We start from the raw sequence: 21,029 nt of genomic DNA, 5'->3' as shown, positions 1-21,029 counted from the left end.
TTGTGTATGAGAAAGATGATATGTATCTTTGTTTCGGCAGGAATTACAATATTTAGTCGATTTATCAGTGTTTCTTTCCCTTGTGATAAATATTATGTTCTTTTTTACAAACTCGCACTGTGTATCATGGTGCTGAGTAGAGCTGTAGGGAATTTTTTAGTTATACTCGATTCTGTTTCTTTCCAATAAATGGTGAAAGTTCTAGTGATATCAGCAATCATTTAGATTTACTTCTAGTACAGTATGTATGTATATTTGTAACTGTGTACTACAGCCTCCACTTAAGCTGCATAGCAAAAGTGTGTTTTGCCATGCTAGCTTCAACGGTATTATGATATTTTTTATTTATGCTATTTATTACGGCTACCACTACAACTGTTGAAATTTTTGTGTCCTTCTATTCGTTTTATTTCTGATAAATAGTTAGTGTTCTTGCGATAACCATCTCGATTTACTGCTGATACTTGCGCATATACATAACTGCTTATTGAACTGCTTGAGATACATATCTAAAGTATATTTTGTGGCACTAGTACTTCGTACAATTTTTTCCTTAAGGTCGTGTTGTATGTGGTGGTATGCATTACAACTGCAGATCTTCTTTTATGACATTTGATTCATTTTCTTTTCAGTAAATTTTTCTCATATTATTCTGTGACTGAACATAGTAGATGCAACAAGGAGATTAGAATAAAGGGAGATGCCACTACACATGGTTAGAACAGGCATTGACTGAAGCCAGGGGGCAGTGCAGTAAACCATCTTGTTGAGACCAAAACAAGGGTTCCTCCATTAAATCCTTTGTCAAACATATTCTCTCTACTTGAAAGCCACTGACTGGCAGTCACATTTGAGTATGAACTTAGATACGACTTTTGTAGAGGACTACTCATAATCAGACGGTTGAGAACTAACTTGCCTACAGAAAATTTTATTGTTAAGTATTGACTACATCACAGCAAAAGAGCTGACCATTTTAATTACCATCATTTGGTAACATGAAAAATTGGCACTAATAGTAACATCTGCACATGGGACTAAGATGATCAAACTTCGCATTTTATGTCCACTTCAGCGAATATCGCCCAGTAACCTTGGCACAGTGGTGATATCAGTTCCTGTCAGATCACTGAAGTTAAGCAATGTTGAATTTGGCTAGCACTTGGCTGGATCAGTCGAGCACTATTGACAAGCAGGGAGCACTCATCCCTTGTGAGGCCCATTGAGCAGCCACTTGATTGAGAAGCAGCAGCTCTGGTCACGAAAGCTGACAACGGCTAGGAGAGCAGTGTGCTGACCAAACACTCCTCCATATCCAAAACCAGTGGCGCCTAATGACAGAGGATTGACACGGCGACTGATTGGTGCTGTGTTTAGTGAATATCGAAAATAAACAACATTTTAATAGCTTGATATAAAATGGATGCTAATACGTTCAATTTACTTAAATCATATTTTGTAATACAATATGTAAAAAATTACAAATTTGAGTATTAGCTTTTGAACATAGGTAGTTTATAAAGTTCATTGTTCTTATGCTAAAGTGACATAATTAAACAGCAGTGTTTCAAACAAAATAGTTTCTACAGCTGACATGTTTTTGCTCAGATACCTTGATATATATGCAAATCAAAGAAAAAATTACAAACTTTCTACACACATTTTATGTATGTTCACTGACCACTGTAATCGTTTGGGTTTATCACACTTGAAACACTTGCATGCCATCATTCTGTTCAGTGTGTATGGACGATAAAGACAGTTTTTTTCCTTTTCTAACTTGTCGTTTCTTTTCTGTGGGATCACCATCTCTTTGCTCTTCACCAAAATGTTTGCAGCAGTTTTCCTGCTGAAGTCATACGGTAAGTTTGGAATCTGGTCCTCTCTCTGCATATGTACTCTGGTTAAGCTCCTTCCTATGCTCTCCATGAACTCAAATCTTGACGTTGTAAATCTATGTATATACATAAAATAGATATTTGTGCAGCTCGCTGATGTTAGAAAGTTAAATACTGCTAGTGGCCATCTCCTTGTTCCGCAGTTAGCTCAGTAGTTGCTCCACTTCATGCGTAGTGTGGCTGCACCGGATTTTGTGGAATTATAGAAACCGATAATTTCTGGTTCTTTGCTTTTTTCATTCGTATATGCAGAGAGGTGCGATGAAGAAGGCACTATAACTGCCTTAGATATTTTAACAAAAGGCGATGATGTTAATATGCTTGCTAAAACGTTAAATACTAGAGCTTGCTTCTTTTTTTGATTGGTAAGAAACTCTTTTGGAAATTATCTTTTGTCGGATTTTAGAGTTGCTGTGTATGTCAACTTGTCTTTCAGCAGCACCTTCCACAGTTCAGAGGAGGAAAACCAGTTCTCTGCTGTGATGTTCCTGTTTGTTCCATATACAGTACACATTTGAAAAGACAATTAACAAACTGTGTTGAATTTGGAACTTTTTCCCTTGCTCAGACACTGTTGCTTCATCACAGTAAGTTTTCCCATCAAGAGCTGCAAAGGGACATAGAACTATCAAATCAATCAGTTCCTCAATTTCAGTTTTGTCAATATACCTATAACTAGAGGAGGAAGGATTCTGTAATGTATCACTTATAACTTGCTGTTTTGAGTTGGTATTTGCTACAATCTCATAAAAAGTCTCAGTATTGAGAAACAAACGCCATATTTCTTCTGGGTCTGGATTATTATCTAATGCCTAACCATGTAAGAAATATAACTTTCATTAAATTTTTGTGTGGTGTCTTAGTACCACAATTCAGCACTCTGAAACACCAAATGAAACAGTTCCTCTTCTCACAACAAGCTGTGTCGGTTTTGGAGTCATCATTTCTCTAATCTGAACAGAGTCAATACTACATTGTTCATTCTCAGATATACTGAGAATACAATTCATTTCTATTTCAAACTCACTGTTATGTTCAGAATCTTTTACATGATCTTCATCTGGAACATACATATCGTCTGAACAATGGTCATCATCACTCTAGTCAAACTTCTCTAAAGCCAGCTGCTCCTTTGTGAAACATGATGAATCCCTTCTTTAGTAGTCATACATAAATAATGGGACGTTCAAAAGCTTACACTTAATATCAGGTAATGCCTATCTTTGTCTCTTTTACACATTTTCGCCTTCTAAGGGTGTGTAGGTCATTCTATGCACTACAATTTCGTTTGACGATTTTACACAATCAGAAATATATGAGGGTTGGAACTTAAATGGTGGCAACTATTTATTCACAACCGATATAAAAGTTACATGTTTGCACCTGTTACTGTCCTTCAAAGTAGTCTCCAGGGTTGTGTAGGACCCATTGCCAGCAATGTGGAAGGCGTAGTATACCGTTAGCAGAAACTGTTCTGTTGATGGTGAGAATGGAGTGGTCAAAAGTTATAGTGATTTTCGTGTACGACTGTGATGGTGTTATCCTAAAGCATTACGTTCCTCCACGGCAGATCGTCAATGCACAGTATTACTGTTCGTTTTTGGAGCATCACCTGTGACCAGCTTTGCGAAAGAAGCGGCGACACTTTCTGTGCAACCCACCCATCGTTTTGCACGACAATTTGCGGGCGCATATAGCACAAGCTGTGGCTGCTCTGTTCGGTCGATGGGACTGTGAAGTACTGTACCATCCACCGTACTCCCCAAACTTAGGTCCTTAAGACTCTGATTTGATTCCGAAGATGAAGGAACCACATTGTGACATTTGATCCAGAACTTCCAGAGATTCGACATGCAGTAGGCATCAACAGAACAGGCTCTGTTAACGGTATACTATGCCTTCCACATCGCTGGCAATGGGTTCTACACAACGCTGCTGACTACTCTGAAGGACAGTAACAGGTGCAAACATGTAACTCTTTTGTATCAGTTGTGAATAAATAGTTGCCACTATTTAAGTTCCAACCCTCCTATATTTCAGCCATGATTTTAACTTACTATTATAATCACTAGTGCACAAAGTTTGAGCTATTATTCCCGTAAAAATGAATTTTAACAACAAATGGGTTATAGATTTAAATCATAATTTTATATGTAACAAAACAATATTCCAGTGCATTATGAAATTAAATGTTTAATTCACTTTGACAAACAAAATAGACGTAATGCTATTTTGTCAAAAAGCGACATTTTGAGCTCATGACTGTGTACAAAATACAGGTTGACTCTCACACAGAAGATAACAGCAATCAGCCACATTTTACAGTGCTATTTATTTATTTAAATATCGCCATTACCGGTTTTGAACCGTGACAGTTAGTCAGACAGTTAGTTCACTTTTTACATTACCTTTCGCCTTTTGTTTTCCCAACTGCTAAAACTTCCTTGGAGTGGTGGTACTGATGAAAAATCCGCGACATTATGTCCCAGTGCAGACCGCTTATGATCTTGCAGCGGCGAAAATTCTATGATGCACTTTTTTGGATGTATATGTATGCACATAACGTAAAGCACCACACACACACTAAGAAATTTAAAACCTGTCTGTTCAAAACTGGCAATTGCGATATTTCAATAAATAAATAGCATTGTAAAAAGGGACTGGTTTCTGTTATCTTCTATGCAAGAGTCAACATATAAATGCTTATTAAGCAGAATGCTTCATCACAATTCTAGTTCACTGTCCTTCAATGACAAATAGATTACTGTATTTGCATTTATTTTTCTTTCTGTGAGTAAGGATTTCAGAATTCTCACTTCAAGGGCCATACTAGACTTAACATCAAGTGATTATCAAGCGACCACTGATGTCTCAAGAGAATACTGCACAAACAAAATCTTATTTAAGCATTTACTCATAACCTCACCAGTCATTAAATTAGTGGAATTCTGTGGACATACATATTGCACAAAAGTATCATATATAACACTGACATAATCATATTCTCTTGTTGAATAAAGGTCAAGCATCAATTCAGAGGCCTCTAAGCTGAGTCACATTTTGTAAGAACAACAGAAAATATTGTCTTTGCAAACTGATGTGACAACTCTTCATTTACACTGGATATACTGTAGTACTCCCCATGTATGTAGTCCATCTTCTGTAAGGTCTTTATCACATGATTCAAATAACTATTTCACTATTTGAGGCAAAACTGATGACTGCTGAAGAAGCTTGATGTCGTCTGTCCTTTGCATATTTACATCACTAACACTGTACAATTTTCTGTTGATATGAACAACAGTCATGAAATGGTCTATTTAGATTGATTGGGGGAGGGATGTCTCTTGGGAACACTAAGAAACAAACAAATGCATAAAATCAGCATTAAATGTCCAAGTTTTATGTGCTAAATTATTATTGCTTTCCAGAGTGGTAGTTCCTAAAATAAAGAATACTCTTCCAATATAACAGTTAGCACAGAGCAGAATAATCACATACGCACAAGAAAGAATTCTTATGTTGAAAATTTTCAATTGGTAATTTTTCGCTAGACGCAACCTGCATTCACTGAACTATCTCAAATGTAAACGTTTAAGTGAAATATAGAGTGCATAGACAACTGCTGTGACACCAGCTGCCATCCGCAAAGGAAAATGGGTTGAACATCAATTTCTATCAAATAAATAGCATCATTCATTGAAACACTACAGTTATTCACGAAAAATTTAGTCCCACTTACATTCTGCATGTAGAACAGAAACAATGAAAAATATAAGACTCTGATGTGAACACATGACAATGACAAATTGAGTTTTGCGGAAACAGTTTGAACATATTGTGCTGTATTTGAGTGGTGTGTTATATTTCATCGCAGTGCTTGCATCCACAAGATTTCCCTTCCACTGTCCTACAGGAACCTACATGTTATAAACATAAAAGTCAGTGAGGAAAACATCGAAACTAATAGTCAATATTCAAACCAAAAATATTATTTTAGCTTAATCATTTACCTGTAGAAAATAACAGCAAACTTTCTGGTTCCATTTGTACATGCATAGCTAACAAGAGTAACCATTTTTACACAAATTTACATTTGTATTTTGATGAATGACACAACAATACATATATGCTACTCACAATGTTTTACTCTCAAAGATATGGTTGAGTGCATAAGTCATTGGCTTCACCTTTGTGGTGTTAGGGCATCTCCACAGATTCTAACCTCCTTGAGTTGGATCATGGACTTTTGTTTAAGAAACAGTTATGGTTGGAACTACAAATATAACAATTACCAATGCATTAAACTCCTTGTAATTAAAACAGTTTGTTTTATTTACGTTTGTAAACATGGACAATGACATGATATTATAGTTACCATGTTAATTTCGTTCCCTGATTCATGTGCACTATATCGCTTGTCAAAGCTGAAGACAGATAGGCCAGGTTTCCACATGCAACAAAAGTGACGCCAAAGAAAATGGCATGACAGCTGATATGGTACTCGACTTTTGCCGAGCACCTTGTTCAATTGCCTCATGCTCCCAATCCACCAACTAACACAGAGCTATTAAATTGAGAAGTTAAAGGCACTAGGCTTGACATCCTTGAGCAGACGCAAATCTTTAAAGACATGATGTTCGATAACGAAAACTTACTTAATGACCAGCTACAATTGAGAAATACGAACTTTTTCGAAGGTTTCCAACCTTTACTTCACCGGCCCTGATGTTACTGTGCCTTGCAGTTGGCGACATCTTACTCCACTTTCTTTCATTGAATACTAATATGCTGTTCACACCACTTCTTAGCTGCCAAGTAAGTTTACTGGTACACCTTTCTTTCTCGTAACTCTAATCATGAGGTTAAAATGTGAGTATATGGTATGACCCATTTACAATTTATGGCATACAAATATCTTTAAGCTCCAAATATGAGGCAGTAGTTTTCTCCTACGACCTACCATAATTTATAAAGCACACCGTTTTTTCTCTTAACTATCTATGTGTGGGTAAAACTGGGGGTACACAGTACAAAGTTGCTTACAAAACCCATCTACATCTACATGCATACTCCGCAATCCACCATACGGTGCATGGCGGAGGGTACCTCGTACCACAATTAGCATCTTCTCTCCCTGTTCCACTCCCAAACAGAACGAGGGAAAAACGACCGCCTATATGCCTCTGTACGAGACCTAATCTCTCTTATCTTATCTTTGTGGTCTTTCCACGAAATGTAAGTTGGCAGCAGTAAAATTGTACTGCAGTCAGCCTCAAATGCTGGTTCTCTAAATTTCCTCAGTAGTGATTCACGAAAAGAACGCCTCCTTTCCTCTAGAGACTCCCACCCGAGTTCCTGAAGCATTTCCATAACACTCGTGTGATGATCAAACCTACCAGTAACAAATCTAGCAGCCCGCCTCTGAATTGCTTCTATGTCCTCCCTCAATCCGACCTGATAGGGATCCCAAACGCTCGAGCAGTTCTCAAGAATAAGTCATATTAGTGTTTTATAAGCGGTCTCCTTTACAGATGAACCACATCTTCCCAAAATTCTACCAATGAACTGAAGACGACTATCCGCCTTCCCCACAACTGCCATTACATGCTTGTCCCACTTCATATCGCTCTGCAATGTTACGCCCAAATACTTAATCGACGTGACTGTGTCAAGCGCTACACTACTAATGGAATAGTCAAACATTACAGGATTCTTTTTCCTATTCATCTGCATTAATTTACATTTATCTATATATAGAGTTAGCTGCCATTATTTACACCAATCACAAATCCTGTCCAAGCCATCTTGTATCTTCCTACAGTCACTCAACGACGACACCTTCCTGTACGCCACAGCATCATCAGCAAACAGCCGCACATTGCTATCCACCCTATCCAAAAGATCATTTAATGTAGATAGAAAACAACAGCGGACCTACCATACTTCCCTGGGGCACTCCAGATGATACCCTCACCTCCGATGAACACTCAACATCGAGGACAACGTACTGGGTAGCTCAGTTGGTAGGGCACTTGCCCACGAAAGGCAAAGGTCCCGAGTTCGAGTCTCAGTCTGGCACACAATTTTAATCTGCCAGGTATTTACTGGTTTTTCGTTAATCAGTGTTAGACCTGGACACTAACCTAATATTTAAGTACAAAATATTTAGGCACTGCTGCCTTTCTTTCTCCCAACCATTATGTTTTACTAAGAACATGTAATTCGACAAAATATACGTGCATGTACATTGTTCCATTGCATTTCTGGCGTTATACGCCAAATTTATAAAAAGGACCCTGGAAACCTAACACTTAGCTTTTTTTGTACCATGATTAATGTGTTACATCATGTTAAGTTACTTCCTGTATGTTCTGCTGGGCTTACCTGGTTTCTACTACCCTAAGCAATTTTCGTTAATGCTATCTTCACTACTGCTACTAATGCTATGTTAATTCAAATTCATGTGCATTTAAGTTTTTAGGTGCTGTTGCCTTTGTTGATGCTTAGTCATACTGATGTACTCTCCACGATATTACAGATAAATCCTGTAAATAGCCACAAAATGGCTCTGAGCACTATGGGACTTAACATCTTAGGTCATCAGTCCCCTAGAACTTAGAACTACTTAAACCTAACTAACCTAAGGACATCACACACATCCATTCCCGAGGCAGGATTCGAACCTGCGACCGTAGCAGCCCCGCGGTTCCGGACTGCAGCGCTAGAACTAGCCACACATACGTTTATTAATGAACCAGGTAAAGTCTGAGTAATGCATTCAAAATTGAGAAATAGTGTCTCCGAGTAATAGCTAGTGTTTCTTACGGGCTCTGAATCATTTATGGGGGTATTGTTCTCCTCAGAAGTAAGTTCTTTTACATATTACAAGATTAAAAGTTTTAATAGTTATATTAATCCAATCCGTAATGTAAAGGTAGCTACTGTTATGTATCTATATTTCCACACATGCGTGCACATGACCATCAGCAAAGTTTGGTACACAGCTGATCACCACGTTTAGTTCCGGCACAGCTCTCGTGGCCTAGTGACCTCGTCCACACAGTGGGGCATGCTGTTTCTTTTCAGCCCAAGTAATGTAGATTTATGACTAGTTACTACCGTGCTACAGTTTTATACTTGACATGGCGAAACTTTGGCATGCAATAGTTTAGTGTCACTGGCTTGTGAAAAAGACCAAATAGTTTTAGCTGAAATCTGGGTAAAGATTGGTTTCTATTTGCAACTGAGTCTGACGTGTTACATGTTCAAGTTTTTGGTGCATCTTTACAATAAGACTATTAATATTCAGATGCAGAAACCATTAACATGAGCACTCACAGATTGAAACTCTGGTGCAAGTTTTATTTCACTCGCATTTGGGAGTGAATAATTGCAGTGAAAAAATACATTATGCCATGAATAATTTGATGACAAATTGGCCCCACAATGTTTTACACATAAACATTTTGCATTTGTTCCATATGCCATAGCACCCATAGGACACAAAGATAAAAATGTTTCTGCCAGGCTGCATATGAGCTCATTTGAAACAAAGCACTCCTATTGGCTCTTTATTTTACTTTTTATTTTTCACATCTAGTTCCGTATGATCAAATTGAGGAGAAAATTTCCAAGGGCATGGAACGTGTCAGTGCATGAAATTACAACATAAAAGTAATAACAGATAAAATAAAATGTTTATGAATCCAAAGAAGACAAGCCATAAGTTTCTGTAAACCCATTCACCAATGTAACACAGGAATCAGCTTAATTTTTCAAGGAACTCTTCGACAGAATAGGAGTGACCCATGAGGAAAGTCTTCAGCTTCAATTTAATAGTGTGTGGATTACTTCTAAGATTTTTTAATTCTTGTGGTAGTTTATTGAAAATGGATGCAGTAGTATACTGCACAACTTTCTGCACAAGAGAAAAGGAAGTGCAATCCAAATGCAGATTGGATTTCTGCCTAGTACTAACTGAGGGAAAGTTGCTAATTCTTGGGAATAAGCTGATATTATTTACAAGACACATCAGTAAATTATATATATATATATATATATATATATATATATATATATATATATATATTGAGAGGCCAATGTCAGAATTCCCAGATTAATGAACAGGGGTCGACAAGTGGTTCGAAAACTTAAACCAATTATTGCACAAAATGCCCGTCACTGAGCCAAAAATATCCTATGAGAATGGGAAGAGTTACCTCAAAATACAATACCATACGTCAAAAGCAAATGAAAATAAGCAAGGTAGGCTACTTTTTGTGTTGAACACTCACTTACTTCAAATACCATTCCAGTAGTAAAAATGGCAGCATTAAGTCTTTTAACAAGATCCTGAATTTGGCTTTCCATGACAGTTTACTACCTATCTGACCACCATTAAATCTGAATCGTTCAGTTTCACTAATCATATGCCTGTTTGGTGAAATTGAAACGTTGGGTTTTGTTAAATTATGTGTTAGAAAATGTAAAAATGGAGTCTTACTGTGATTAAGTATTAATTTATTTTCTACAAGTCATGAACTTATGCCATGAACTGCAGTATTTGAAACAGTGCCAATGTTGCATTCATCTTGCTACCCTGTATTGCTATTGGTTATTCTCGTTTCAGCTGAGTTGTCCCTAATGGTAAGTGTTCGTCTTGCTTCTGATGCAAATCGTGGGTTGCGGAAGGAAAGTGGTGTCCCGAAGTTACAGCGACTGTTATCTATCTGTCATGGCTAAAACAGGCATCACTCTAGTGGCAGCACATAATTTCGGTGCCGCCACTCGAATGGCGGCCAAGTCGCATCAGTTTTGTTGCGTATGTGCATGTGATAACACGGCTATAGTATCGCAGTTTCTTCACTGCCCCCTTTGTTTGGTGCCTTATAATATGGAATAGTAAAATAAAATATTCTACAATTAACCTTAAATGGAAAGATACAAAATGATAAAGTTCTCATATGTGGTCTTGTAATATATATCAACTATAGATACTAGAAGACAAGACAACAAATGACTGATAAAAATATGAGTATTTTTACACATTGCCAATATAAACCTCAAAATGAAACGTAATATGGTATCGAACTGATCTATGTTCCAAATTAAAAAGTCACTTAAGACAAATTGAAACATCAAATCACAAATCAAAGCAAAACTACGCACATATATGAGGCACTTACAGAGGGAAATGTCATGTGGACTACTCACCCTTGTGTAGATAACCAGGCTTTCGGTTCGAAACTATAGACTAGTTTTTGCCAAAATTATGCTTAGATCACAGGCCAGCCACATGGCGTACAACTGCAGTTCTATTATAGTATGTCATATGGAATTGAATGGTGGCACTCTTCTATATCGATGTCGTCACTATCGGCACTACAATGAGTATGAAAGATATTCTGTTTTGATATGCTTACCTACAGGAGACGTTAAATTGTTGATGTAGCATTTGATGGTAAATTCTCGCTTATTAAACTCGTAATTGAGTTCTTTCAAAAGATCATCTACTTCAGACATTTTTCTTGGATACTAAAATGCATGGAATTGGGAGATAAGAAGATAATAACACTTGCAAAAATTACAATATATTTCCAAAATAAATAAAAAAATACTAAGATTTTATTCCCTTTTAAAAATACAGAGGTTATAAAAAGTTTTATTTCGTTTCTATGGATACTGTTATACTTCTTATGTTTAAAACTATGTTTACAGCATGGTTTCCCATATCTCTGGTACAGAAGTTCATATAGTCGTCTGTTATTGTATAAGAATGTCAGAATAACATTATGAATTCTTAGTCTGAGTTATCTGTCACTTGTTTCCTAATACGTGCTGTGACCAATTCTCATGTAGCGGAAACAGATTTAAATTCTTAAGCAACTTGTTTTATGAGGAGTATAGTTTCATACATTTCTCAGGAAATGAGAACATGAAGTTCTGTGGTGGAAAAGCGTATAGGGTAATGTGACAAATAAATTGTCTAAAGTTTAAGTAGTAAGGCGTATGTAAAGATAACACTAAAACTGTTTCATAATATTCCCGTGCGCTCCTGGGTCTTCGCAAATGATGTTTTCTGCGGAAAACTACAATAAAACATTCGATAGTTAATGGTTTAGCACGATCATTTGTAAATAAGAAGCACAGAATCATTCCACAGTTGCTTGTAGGAATAACAGTCCAAACAAAGAACCAATATTGTCATTAGAATTAAAAATTGCTATACATTTTCGGCTTATTTCGGGACATAATCGCCAATTTGTCGTATATTAACAAAAACTATGCTACTGGTTAACGTCTATTAAGTTGCAAGGCGATGACACCTTTGCATTTGCGTACTACTGAAAGGACCCAGAAACATTTGTTTGTATTTGAGTTTATACATGATTGTCATTTTGAACTAAAGTCGAACATAAACTGAAGACCGTATGTTGTGCTTTACAGCATCAGTTTTCAATGACGATCTTCTAATGCCACCTTATGAATCTTTTCCATTGGTGCCCTTATAATTTTTGTACAAAAACGTCACATCTGATTATCTACATTGTCCACGACTTTGATTAAACCAGATATAGGACATAACAATGAAACATTGGGTACTGAATCGAGAGAATCACAGATTATTCTGTGACGCAGTGTCCAGAACTATTTTTCCCTAAGTGTTGCACACTGGTTTAAGACTTCTGAAGTAATTATCACTGTATTGGTCATTTTATAACGTTTGATTGTCGTCAAACTGCATCGGTAATGCCATGAGAACTTTTATTGCCGATATTCCTTGATTTGTCTCGCACTGTCATCCTCATTTTAGTTCCCATCTCGCTGTATCCATTTCTCCCTTACATTTTCTGCAGGTCAACTTACATTATTTTGTGCGATTCTCTCAATGTAAGCAGTATATTTTCAACGTATTTCTGAAATTTCATTATCTTAACAAGAAACAGAAGATGTAAATAAGAAATTTTAAAACTCAAGTTCCTAGTGAAGAGCATCAAGCGTGTTAGCGTACTAAGGAAAAAAAAAACAATAAGGAAACTGTCAGCATACTTAACTTATAAGCAACATTAAAATTAGAATAAGTGAAAAGCAGTGACAGTGTCATCTCACGAGCTCACAATCTTGCTACAAAACAAGAACTGCTTTTAGGTTCTGCGAAGTTACTTACGGAGTTTCTGCGACAGCGTATCCAGAGATGGTAATAAAGCATGTTGTGCGTGCTTGATTTGTTGACAAACAGATTACTAGTGAAGTAATGTAAATTTCGGGATTTTTGAATAATGTCTGATTCAGATGAGGACTACGTTGAATATGGAACTCCTCTAGACCCTTTAGATGAAGGTTCGTTGCAAACTGTTGTCCTCCTTTTGGTAGTGCTTGTATTAGGATCACTGTTACGATGTGGTTTAAAAGAAACCAAATGTTTTATATGCTGTCACGCCAACTTTCCTCTGTTAAATCAAAGATATGAGAAGGAGTACATAGTGAAACAAACAACACATTATGAAGACTGAGATTCAGATATGACTACTCATTCTAGATGATTTATTTACAAGTAGTTATCGAAGTCTCCTGTTGGACGAATGTCATTTCATATATAGAAACATAAATTCTGTTTGTTGCAGAAAATACTGTTTGTGTATATATTGCCAAACCAATTATTTTAAATTTGTACGTAATAAAAGCTCTAGTGTTATTGACTGTCTAGCAGGCTATTCTTCCCAGCTGTCCAATGTGAATATTGATTGTCACATCAGTTGTCATAGGTCCTTCCTCATACCACGAATACTACTGTAACCTTGTGCATTACTCAAATTTTAGATGCTGTTCCCAAGAAAAAGCCATTCAGGCTGGAAGAAATTGTTGCTAGGAATAGCAAACAGAGGTTTCATGGAGCTTTTACTGGAGGTTTTTCTGCTGGTTTCTTTAATACTGTTGGCTCATTGGAAGGATGGACACCATCAACCTTCAAGTCCTCTCGATCAGACAAGGCAGAGAGAAAGATTCAGAAACCAGAAGACTTTATGGATGATGAGGTAAATATAGACTTTAAATTTTACCATGTTTATCAGTGAGCTGAGATTTGTTGTTGGAGTATATACATAAATAAATTTCAAATATTGTAAACTAAGACACAGAAAAATGTAATGAAGACTACTGGTGCTCCCTTTATCAGAGATGAAATTTTGAACTCCCGTGAAAACAGAAAAATGAGAGCCGTAGAAGTGATTTCTAAAGCAATTCACCGATCAATGTAAAAATACATGATTATAAAATTTTAAATGATGGACCCATTTTCAAAACTTCGTGTTTATTCGAGTACAAACCCAAAATGAACAAGCTTTATATCAATGAAAAGAGGAAGTTTCGATTTTTTTTTCATAATGTTTGCTCTAAATTTAATAATTTGTAATTAATTAGTGTTTAACAATTTGAGCCTGTGTAAGTTATAATTGGTAGGGCTTGTACAGAAAATGCCGTCTCAGAACTGTCCATACAGATGGTCAGGTTATTCCAAGTTCTCGACTGGCTCTATTGGTGGACTTACTTTGACTGTGCACAAAACTTTCTTGAGTATGTTGAACATCATCCTCTAACACATGTGATCTTTAAATTGCTTAAACCAACGGCTAATGCTTTTGCGAGTTGATGGTAGCATACCAAATTTGGTATGAAATGCCTGCTGCGCTGCAATTTGCGACTCACTCTTTGCAAATTTGAGAACACAGAAAACCTTGTGCCCACAGTCTCCATCTCACTCACAACTGACAGTGAAGCGGAATAACGGCCCTATTGCCGCTTGAACTCTACCAGCTGCTTTGAAACCATCACTGCCCACCGAAAACTTTGAAGCTTTCTCTCTTCGTTGGTATAAAGCTTGTTCAGTTTGGATTTGTACTTAAATACATACAAATTTTTGAAAATGAGTCCATCATTTAGAACAACCCTGTTTTCTTAGAATACTGCTGGAAGGTATTTTATGAACAGTCTTCCTTATCAATGCAAATTATTGTGTTCCATAAGAAAATATATGTTCTGTCCCTCTCCCAATTTTGTCAGAATTTGATGTACAAGTGTGGTTGATTGTGGTCACAGAATTTCAGAGTTACTTCATTTGGAGTACAGAATTAGTTAGTTGTAGCTGATAATTCATTCAATTTTTTTTAAAAGAAGATAAGCACCAGTGGTTCAGTTGTTTGAACTGTTAACGTGTGTTATTAAAAATATGAATTAAAAGAATTGTTGACGGGGCACTACTGTAAGAAACCATTTCTCTAAAAGATGAAGTAAAAAGGTTAAGAGAACTAGTTGTCACAATAATTTACATTATGTACTGCTTAGAAAGACTCATCAGCTCTTTGACTCCCTACATACATTACAAGTATTGTAACTGAAGATGTGCAGCTACATAGTGAGGATCAAAAGGAGAGTTACTGGTGCAAGCTGCCATTCATACAAATTTAAACCCTTGGTTAAATCCTTAGTTTTTGAAGTTTCTAAAAATTCCAAAGAAAGAGGAAGGGGCACTGAGCTGAAGAAAAGATTGCTCCATGTCCTACATCAGGAAGGAAGCAGGGTATAGGCAATGACTTTGAAGCAATAATATACCAACAGTAAAGATACAAATTTGTAAAGAGCTACTAACATTAAACTGGCTGTAATTAATGAGGTAAATATTGATTCACACACTTCAGGTATCATAATAGTGACGTGAGAGAATGATGGCCAGTCACAATTTTTTCAAATTAGCATATATTTTTTCATGGCTGGTTTCAGACATGTTCTTTTGGAGTTTTACAGTCTTTAAACTAACACATAACATATTTAACTCTTTTACTTTTTATTCAGTTAAACTTATTGAAAAGAAAAAATCAGAATAGTATAATCCTGACCTACGAAATTCGATAATAAAAAAAGAATAAAAAGAGTAATGATAATACAGCATAAGTATTTGCATATTTATTATGTATTCATCCACAGACCACCTGTTACAGTTGTATTGGACATGCCAGAAAGAAGCAGAAGTAATATAAACATATGAACGTTTTACAAGATAGGATGGAAAAGGTGAGGATAGATTGGGAAATCGGCCATGGCCTAATGAAAGGAACCATCCCAGCATTCACCTTTACGACAAGGAAAACCCAAATCAAGATGACTGGACAGGGAAATAGGGAATAAACCCTGGTCCTCCTGAGTGTGAGTCCAGTACATTAAGGGGGGTAGGACATCAAACGGGCCGACTTCGAGCAGGAGAGTCACCACAGGACATTTTAATTTCTGCTGTCTATACTTTTACAAATAAATTCATAAGACTTTGTCACCACGACCAGGAAGGATTGAGGACTCACACTCATCGGAGTGAAAGTTCAAAAATGTAGCAAAATACCTTTTTTTACATGTGAAATTTCATCTTTTTTTTTTTTACTTATTACTGGCTGCATTTGTTGCTATAGGTACACTTTTCTTCCTAAGTAAGAGAGATTCTTCGATGAATTTTTCATAGCATGCAAACAGTAGTTACAGGTGTATGAAACTCTAGAATTTTCCAAATCTATTAAAAAACTGTGGAAAAAATTGAGATAATTAACTATAAAACTTGAGTTTTTTATAAACATGAAGTTTAAAATGTAACAGTTCATTCATTTTTTCATAAATTAAATAACTTCTAGAGTTCCATACACCTGTAACTATGGTTTGTATGCTGTGCAAAATTCATCAAACAGGCTCTCTTACTTATGAAGAAAAGTGTACCTATAGCAACAAATGCAGCCAGCAGCAAATGAAAAAACGATGAAATTTCACATGTAAAAGAATGTGTTTTGTTATGTTTTTGAGCTTCCACTGATATGAGCATGAATCCTGAATTCTTCCTGGTCATGCTGTCAAAGTCTTATGAATTTATTTGTAAAAGTATAGACAGTGGAAATTAAAATGTCCTGTGGTGCCTCTCCTGCTCCAAGTCGGCCTGTTTGATGTCCTAACCCCCCACCCCTTAAGACTGGGTATCCCACCTTGCTTGGTACATGATTGGAAGGGAAATAACAAAACACATTATCTACATTGTGAGTGCAATATGCATTATAAGTAAATAAATGAAAAGAAATTTTGAAAGTATAAACACATGAACAAATTAAAAAACACTGCATAAATGTGCAACATGCACAATAAGACAGTTAATGATGTAGGTAACACATGAAACTTTTAATAACACCCCTAAAAAAGTAAATGTTTTATACTATTGCCAAAAGGTATGAAGCATGAGCACACAAAAACCTGCCTACACTACAACCATTGCAATTAAGTTAGCACCAGATCCTTCCTCAGCAGAAGTGTGTTGCACCACATCTGAAGCAGAGAAAACAGAAGACCAACAGCAGAAACATTCTTCCACCTTGACAAACACAGCACTGATTGGTCGGTTTATTTGAGGGAGTGGCCCAAACAGTGAGGTCATCCGTCCCATTGCCTTAGGGAAGGAAGTCAGCTTTGCCCTTTCAAAGGAGTCATCCTGGCATTTTCCTGAAGCAGTTTAGGGATATCATGGAAAACCTAAATCAGGATAGCCAGACATGGGTTTGAATTGTCATCCTTTCTGAATGTGAGTCCAGTGTACTAATCACTACACTACCTTGCTCAGTACAGCACTGATGGTACATCAGTTAATAGAATCAAAAGAACCCAGCAATGACTGAAGGCCTAGTAATCCTATGAGGTAACATATTCATTTACATTGCAGAAAGACTTCTCACAAGAAATGATTTTAACTCTGATCTAAACACCATTTTCTTCTCCAATCTCTGTATGTATATTGGGAGTGCGTTATAAAAAGACACGAAAGTGGCTCACATATCTTTGAGTGCAGGTTGGTCTAGCTAGTTCCATGTGGAGGGAGCCACATTTGCGAGTATTATAGATGTGGTAGTTGGAGTTGGTTAGCAGGTCACCAAGTCTAGCTTTTGTAATCAACATACATTTGTACATAGATTCTATAAAAAGTGGTGGGAGCACATTTATAATTCATACCAGTCTTTATTGACAAATGTTCACCCTATTACATGCCTTTAGTATAATCACCCCACATCTCGAGCACCTCCTCCCCCACAGATGGAAGGTGTCGTACACTTGTCAATGCATCTATCTGTGTCAATGATTGTTCTTTGGCATGGATGATGTTGTCTCTTGTGATGCAGCATATGCCATGAAGAGATTCCTTCATTTTGGCGTGTAGGTCATAACTGCACTGACTCATATCAGGTGAATACGGTGGATGTTCCAGTATCTCCCAGCCTCACATACACAGGAGCTCCTGCACAGGATTTACCATATGGCATTGTGCATTGTCATGAAGGATGATTGTATGCGTTTCACTGGCAATTCATGTATAGGAAGTGGCAAGGAGCTTAACTGTCGTGTTGACCATGGGTGGATGTCCCGAACAGGGCTGATCTTGAATGAAATCCCTGCCATCCCAAAACACTTTCACCCATCTAGCCACTGTACAGTGTGACAATGCTGCATCTCATCAAGCCTCACATAATCTCTGAAAATGTTGTGCACTCCAATGACATGCCACTTGTCTTGATCCATGCATGTTGTTCGTGTTTCTGAAACATTCTGTTAGGGCACTTGAACTGGCCTCCCACCCTGTCACACGGTACCCACTGCAACTGACTGAAACACAACCGTTGCCACTCACTGCACCATTTCAGCTGACCTTCTGCTATCAGATACAGAGAGTGTGCATGCCCTGGGATGTACATCTTCATGTTACAGCAGTGTTGGCACTAATATATTGTTGCCCTAATATATTTATGCGAAGAGAACAGTAAGAAATACAACTTTGTAAATAGGGGGCTTGCAATAAGCTCTAGCCAAATTGTGTGGCAAGTTTTGAATAGCTCTTTACGGTAATGTAAAAATTTCACTTATGTGATTAATAATTTTACCCCAGAAAACTGTTCCATAAGCTACAAGGGACTGGAAGTAACCAAAATAAGCCTTTCTGTCAACATCTGGGAGCAAACTTTAGAAATAATACTCAGAGCAAAACATGCAGAACTGAGTTTCTGAGAGGCATTAGATACATGGTCTTTCCAGTTTAAGTCATTCTCAACATGCATTTCTTAAAGTTTTGTGCAACGTATCTCTTCTAACTCATCTCTACCCAGTACCAGATGGAGATCTTTGTTTTGACTCTTCTTCCCAAATTGTATATAAAGTTAGTTTTCTTCACATTTAGGGCAGCCTATTGGTAATGAACCATTAATGTAAGGACTTTATCAATTGTAGTGGATAGAGATTCCTTAACATCACTCACTATTACACTAATGTCATCTGCAAACAACATGATCTTGGGGGCAGCATCTGAGGTTTGTTTATCATTTATAGTTTAGGTACTGAAGGGGGCCTAACACACTACCCTGGAGTAAACCTATTTTGATTTTCCTTGCATCAGATACTAATGTGATTTTATGATTAGTGTGAGCTGACTTGAGCTCCACAACCTGTAATATCTTTATGAAATATGATTGAATCCACTTGTGTTCTATAGCTTTTATCTCCACAGCATCCAACTTACCTAAAAGCATTTCATGAGTAATTGCATCAAAAGCATTATAAAGGTCTAAATTAACTCTAACACTCTCATTCTTATCCAAATTACTATTTCATCAGTGTAATCATTTACTGCTGTCCTGTTCTTCCAGTTTGAAAGTCATGCTGCTTACTATCCAGTAGGCTGTGCTTGTATATGTATTTGGCAATTCATTGTTTCATTAATCTCTCAGTTACTTTGGAAAGTGCCAAGAGGAGTGTAATAGGATGGTAATTCTCAGCTTTATGCCTTTTTCCACACTTAGTCTGCAGCTCATGGTCTAGTGGCTAGCGTTGTTGCCTCTGGATCACAGGATCCTGGCTTCAATTCCCGGCTGGGTCAGGGATTTTCTTCGCCTGGGGGCTGGGTGTTTGTATTGATGTCATCATTTCATCATTTGGGAAAAGTGGCAAGACTGGACATTGCAAAGATTGGGAATTTGTACGGGTGTTGATAGTCATGTAGTTGAGCATCCCACAAACCAAATACCATCAGCATCATCATTTTTCCACACTTGAATAAAGGTATCACTTTCGATATTTTTAATCTTTTGGGGAAGACACCCTCAGTGTATGATAAATTAACATGAGACAAGGACTTCGCAATTTGTGAAGCAGTATGGATTATAAGTGACACTGTTGCATCATCTACACCAGCTGACATTTTGCATTTGAGACCTTTAATCACCTTTACAACTTCATGCTCATTAGATGGATCTAACCTCATGCTGTATACTTCTGTGTAAAACCTAAGTTTAACCTTATTACTGAAATTTAAGCTAAGTTTTTGGGAAGCATTTATAAACCAATCATTTATGTAATTTGGCAGGCCATTTTTGCCACTATTGATCATAAGCATTTATAAGAGTAATTTCCTGCTGTTCATCTATCTTCCCTGTCCACTTTTTACAGTATCCCACACAGATTTTGATTTGTTACCTGACATTCTTATTATGTAATCATTTCTAAGCAGCTTTGCCTTTGCATTTACCTATCTATATATCTTCTTATAGGCCTTGACATATTCTATAAACTGAGAATCTGTGGGTGTTCTTATTTTAGAACTGATACCAGAGAAGGAAAGTTGCTACTCACCATGTAGCGGAGATGCTGAGTCGTAATAGGCACAATAAAAAGATTCACATACTCATAGCCTTCAGCCATTAAGGCCTTTGTCAGCAGTAGACAGACATACACACACACACACGCACACACACACACACACACACACACACACACACACACACACACTCACACTCACACAAACGCAACTTGCACACATGTCGTCAGTCTCAGAGAGCTGAAACTAGTTACTGTTTAAATTACATGTCTTTAACAGTTAAATTGATCTAAAGTATGCCTACAGATAACAGAAGATTAGTGAGAGAAACATTATGTTGCAATTTTTAATGTAATTTCAATTTGTTTTCAGTTTACAATTTTTCAAATTGAGCTTACCCATTGTACAATGCTATGATGTGAGGTATACATATAGGTCGTTATAACATTTTGTCTGCAGACGGGTGTGCATTT

General features: G+C 37.0%; 1 protein-coding gene across 1 annotated transcript in view; it reads left to right on the top strand.

Annotated features, from left to right (window-relative positions):
* Positions 1-13,101: 13,101 nt before the first annotated feature.
* LOC124788049 (G patch domain-containing protein 1 homolog) overlaps positions 13,102-21,029 on the top strand; it is a 43,010-nt gene continuing 35,082 nt past the window's right edge. The window contains exons 1-2 of the mRNA XM_047255116.1: positions 13,102-13,241; positions 13,722-13,936. Coding sequence (XP_047111072.1) covers positions 13,181-13,241; positions 13,722-13,936 — 276 coding nt within the window. The 5' untranslated portion in view covers positions 13,102-13,180. The remainder of the gene's footprint in view (positions 13,242-13,721; positions 13,937-21,029) is intronic.

The sequence above is a fragment of the Schistocerca piceifrons genome, chromosome 3, assembly GCF_021461385.2.
Source record: "Schistocerca piceifrons isolate TAMUIC-IGC-003096 chromosome 3, iqSchPice1.1, whole genome shotgun sequence".
NCBI classification, from domain to species: domain Eukaryota; kingdom Metazoa; phylum Arthropoda; class Insecta; order Orthoptera; family Acrididae; genus Schistocerca; species Schistocerca piceifrons.
This window is presented reverse-complemented; position numbering and strand designations above follow the sequence as displayed.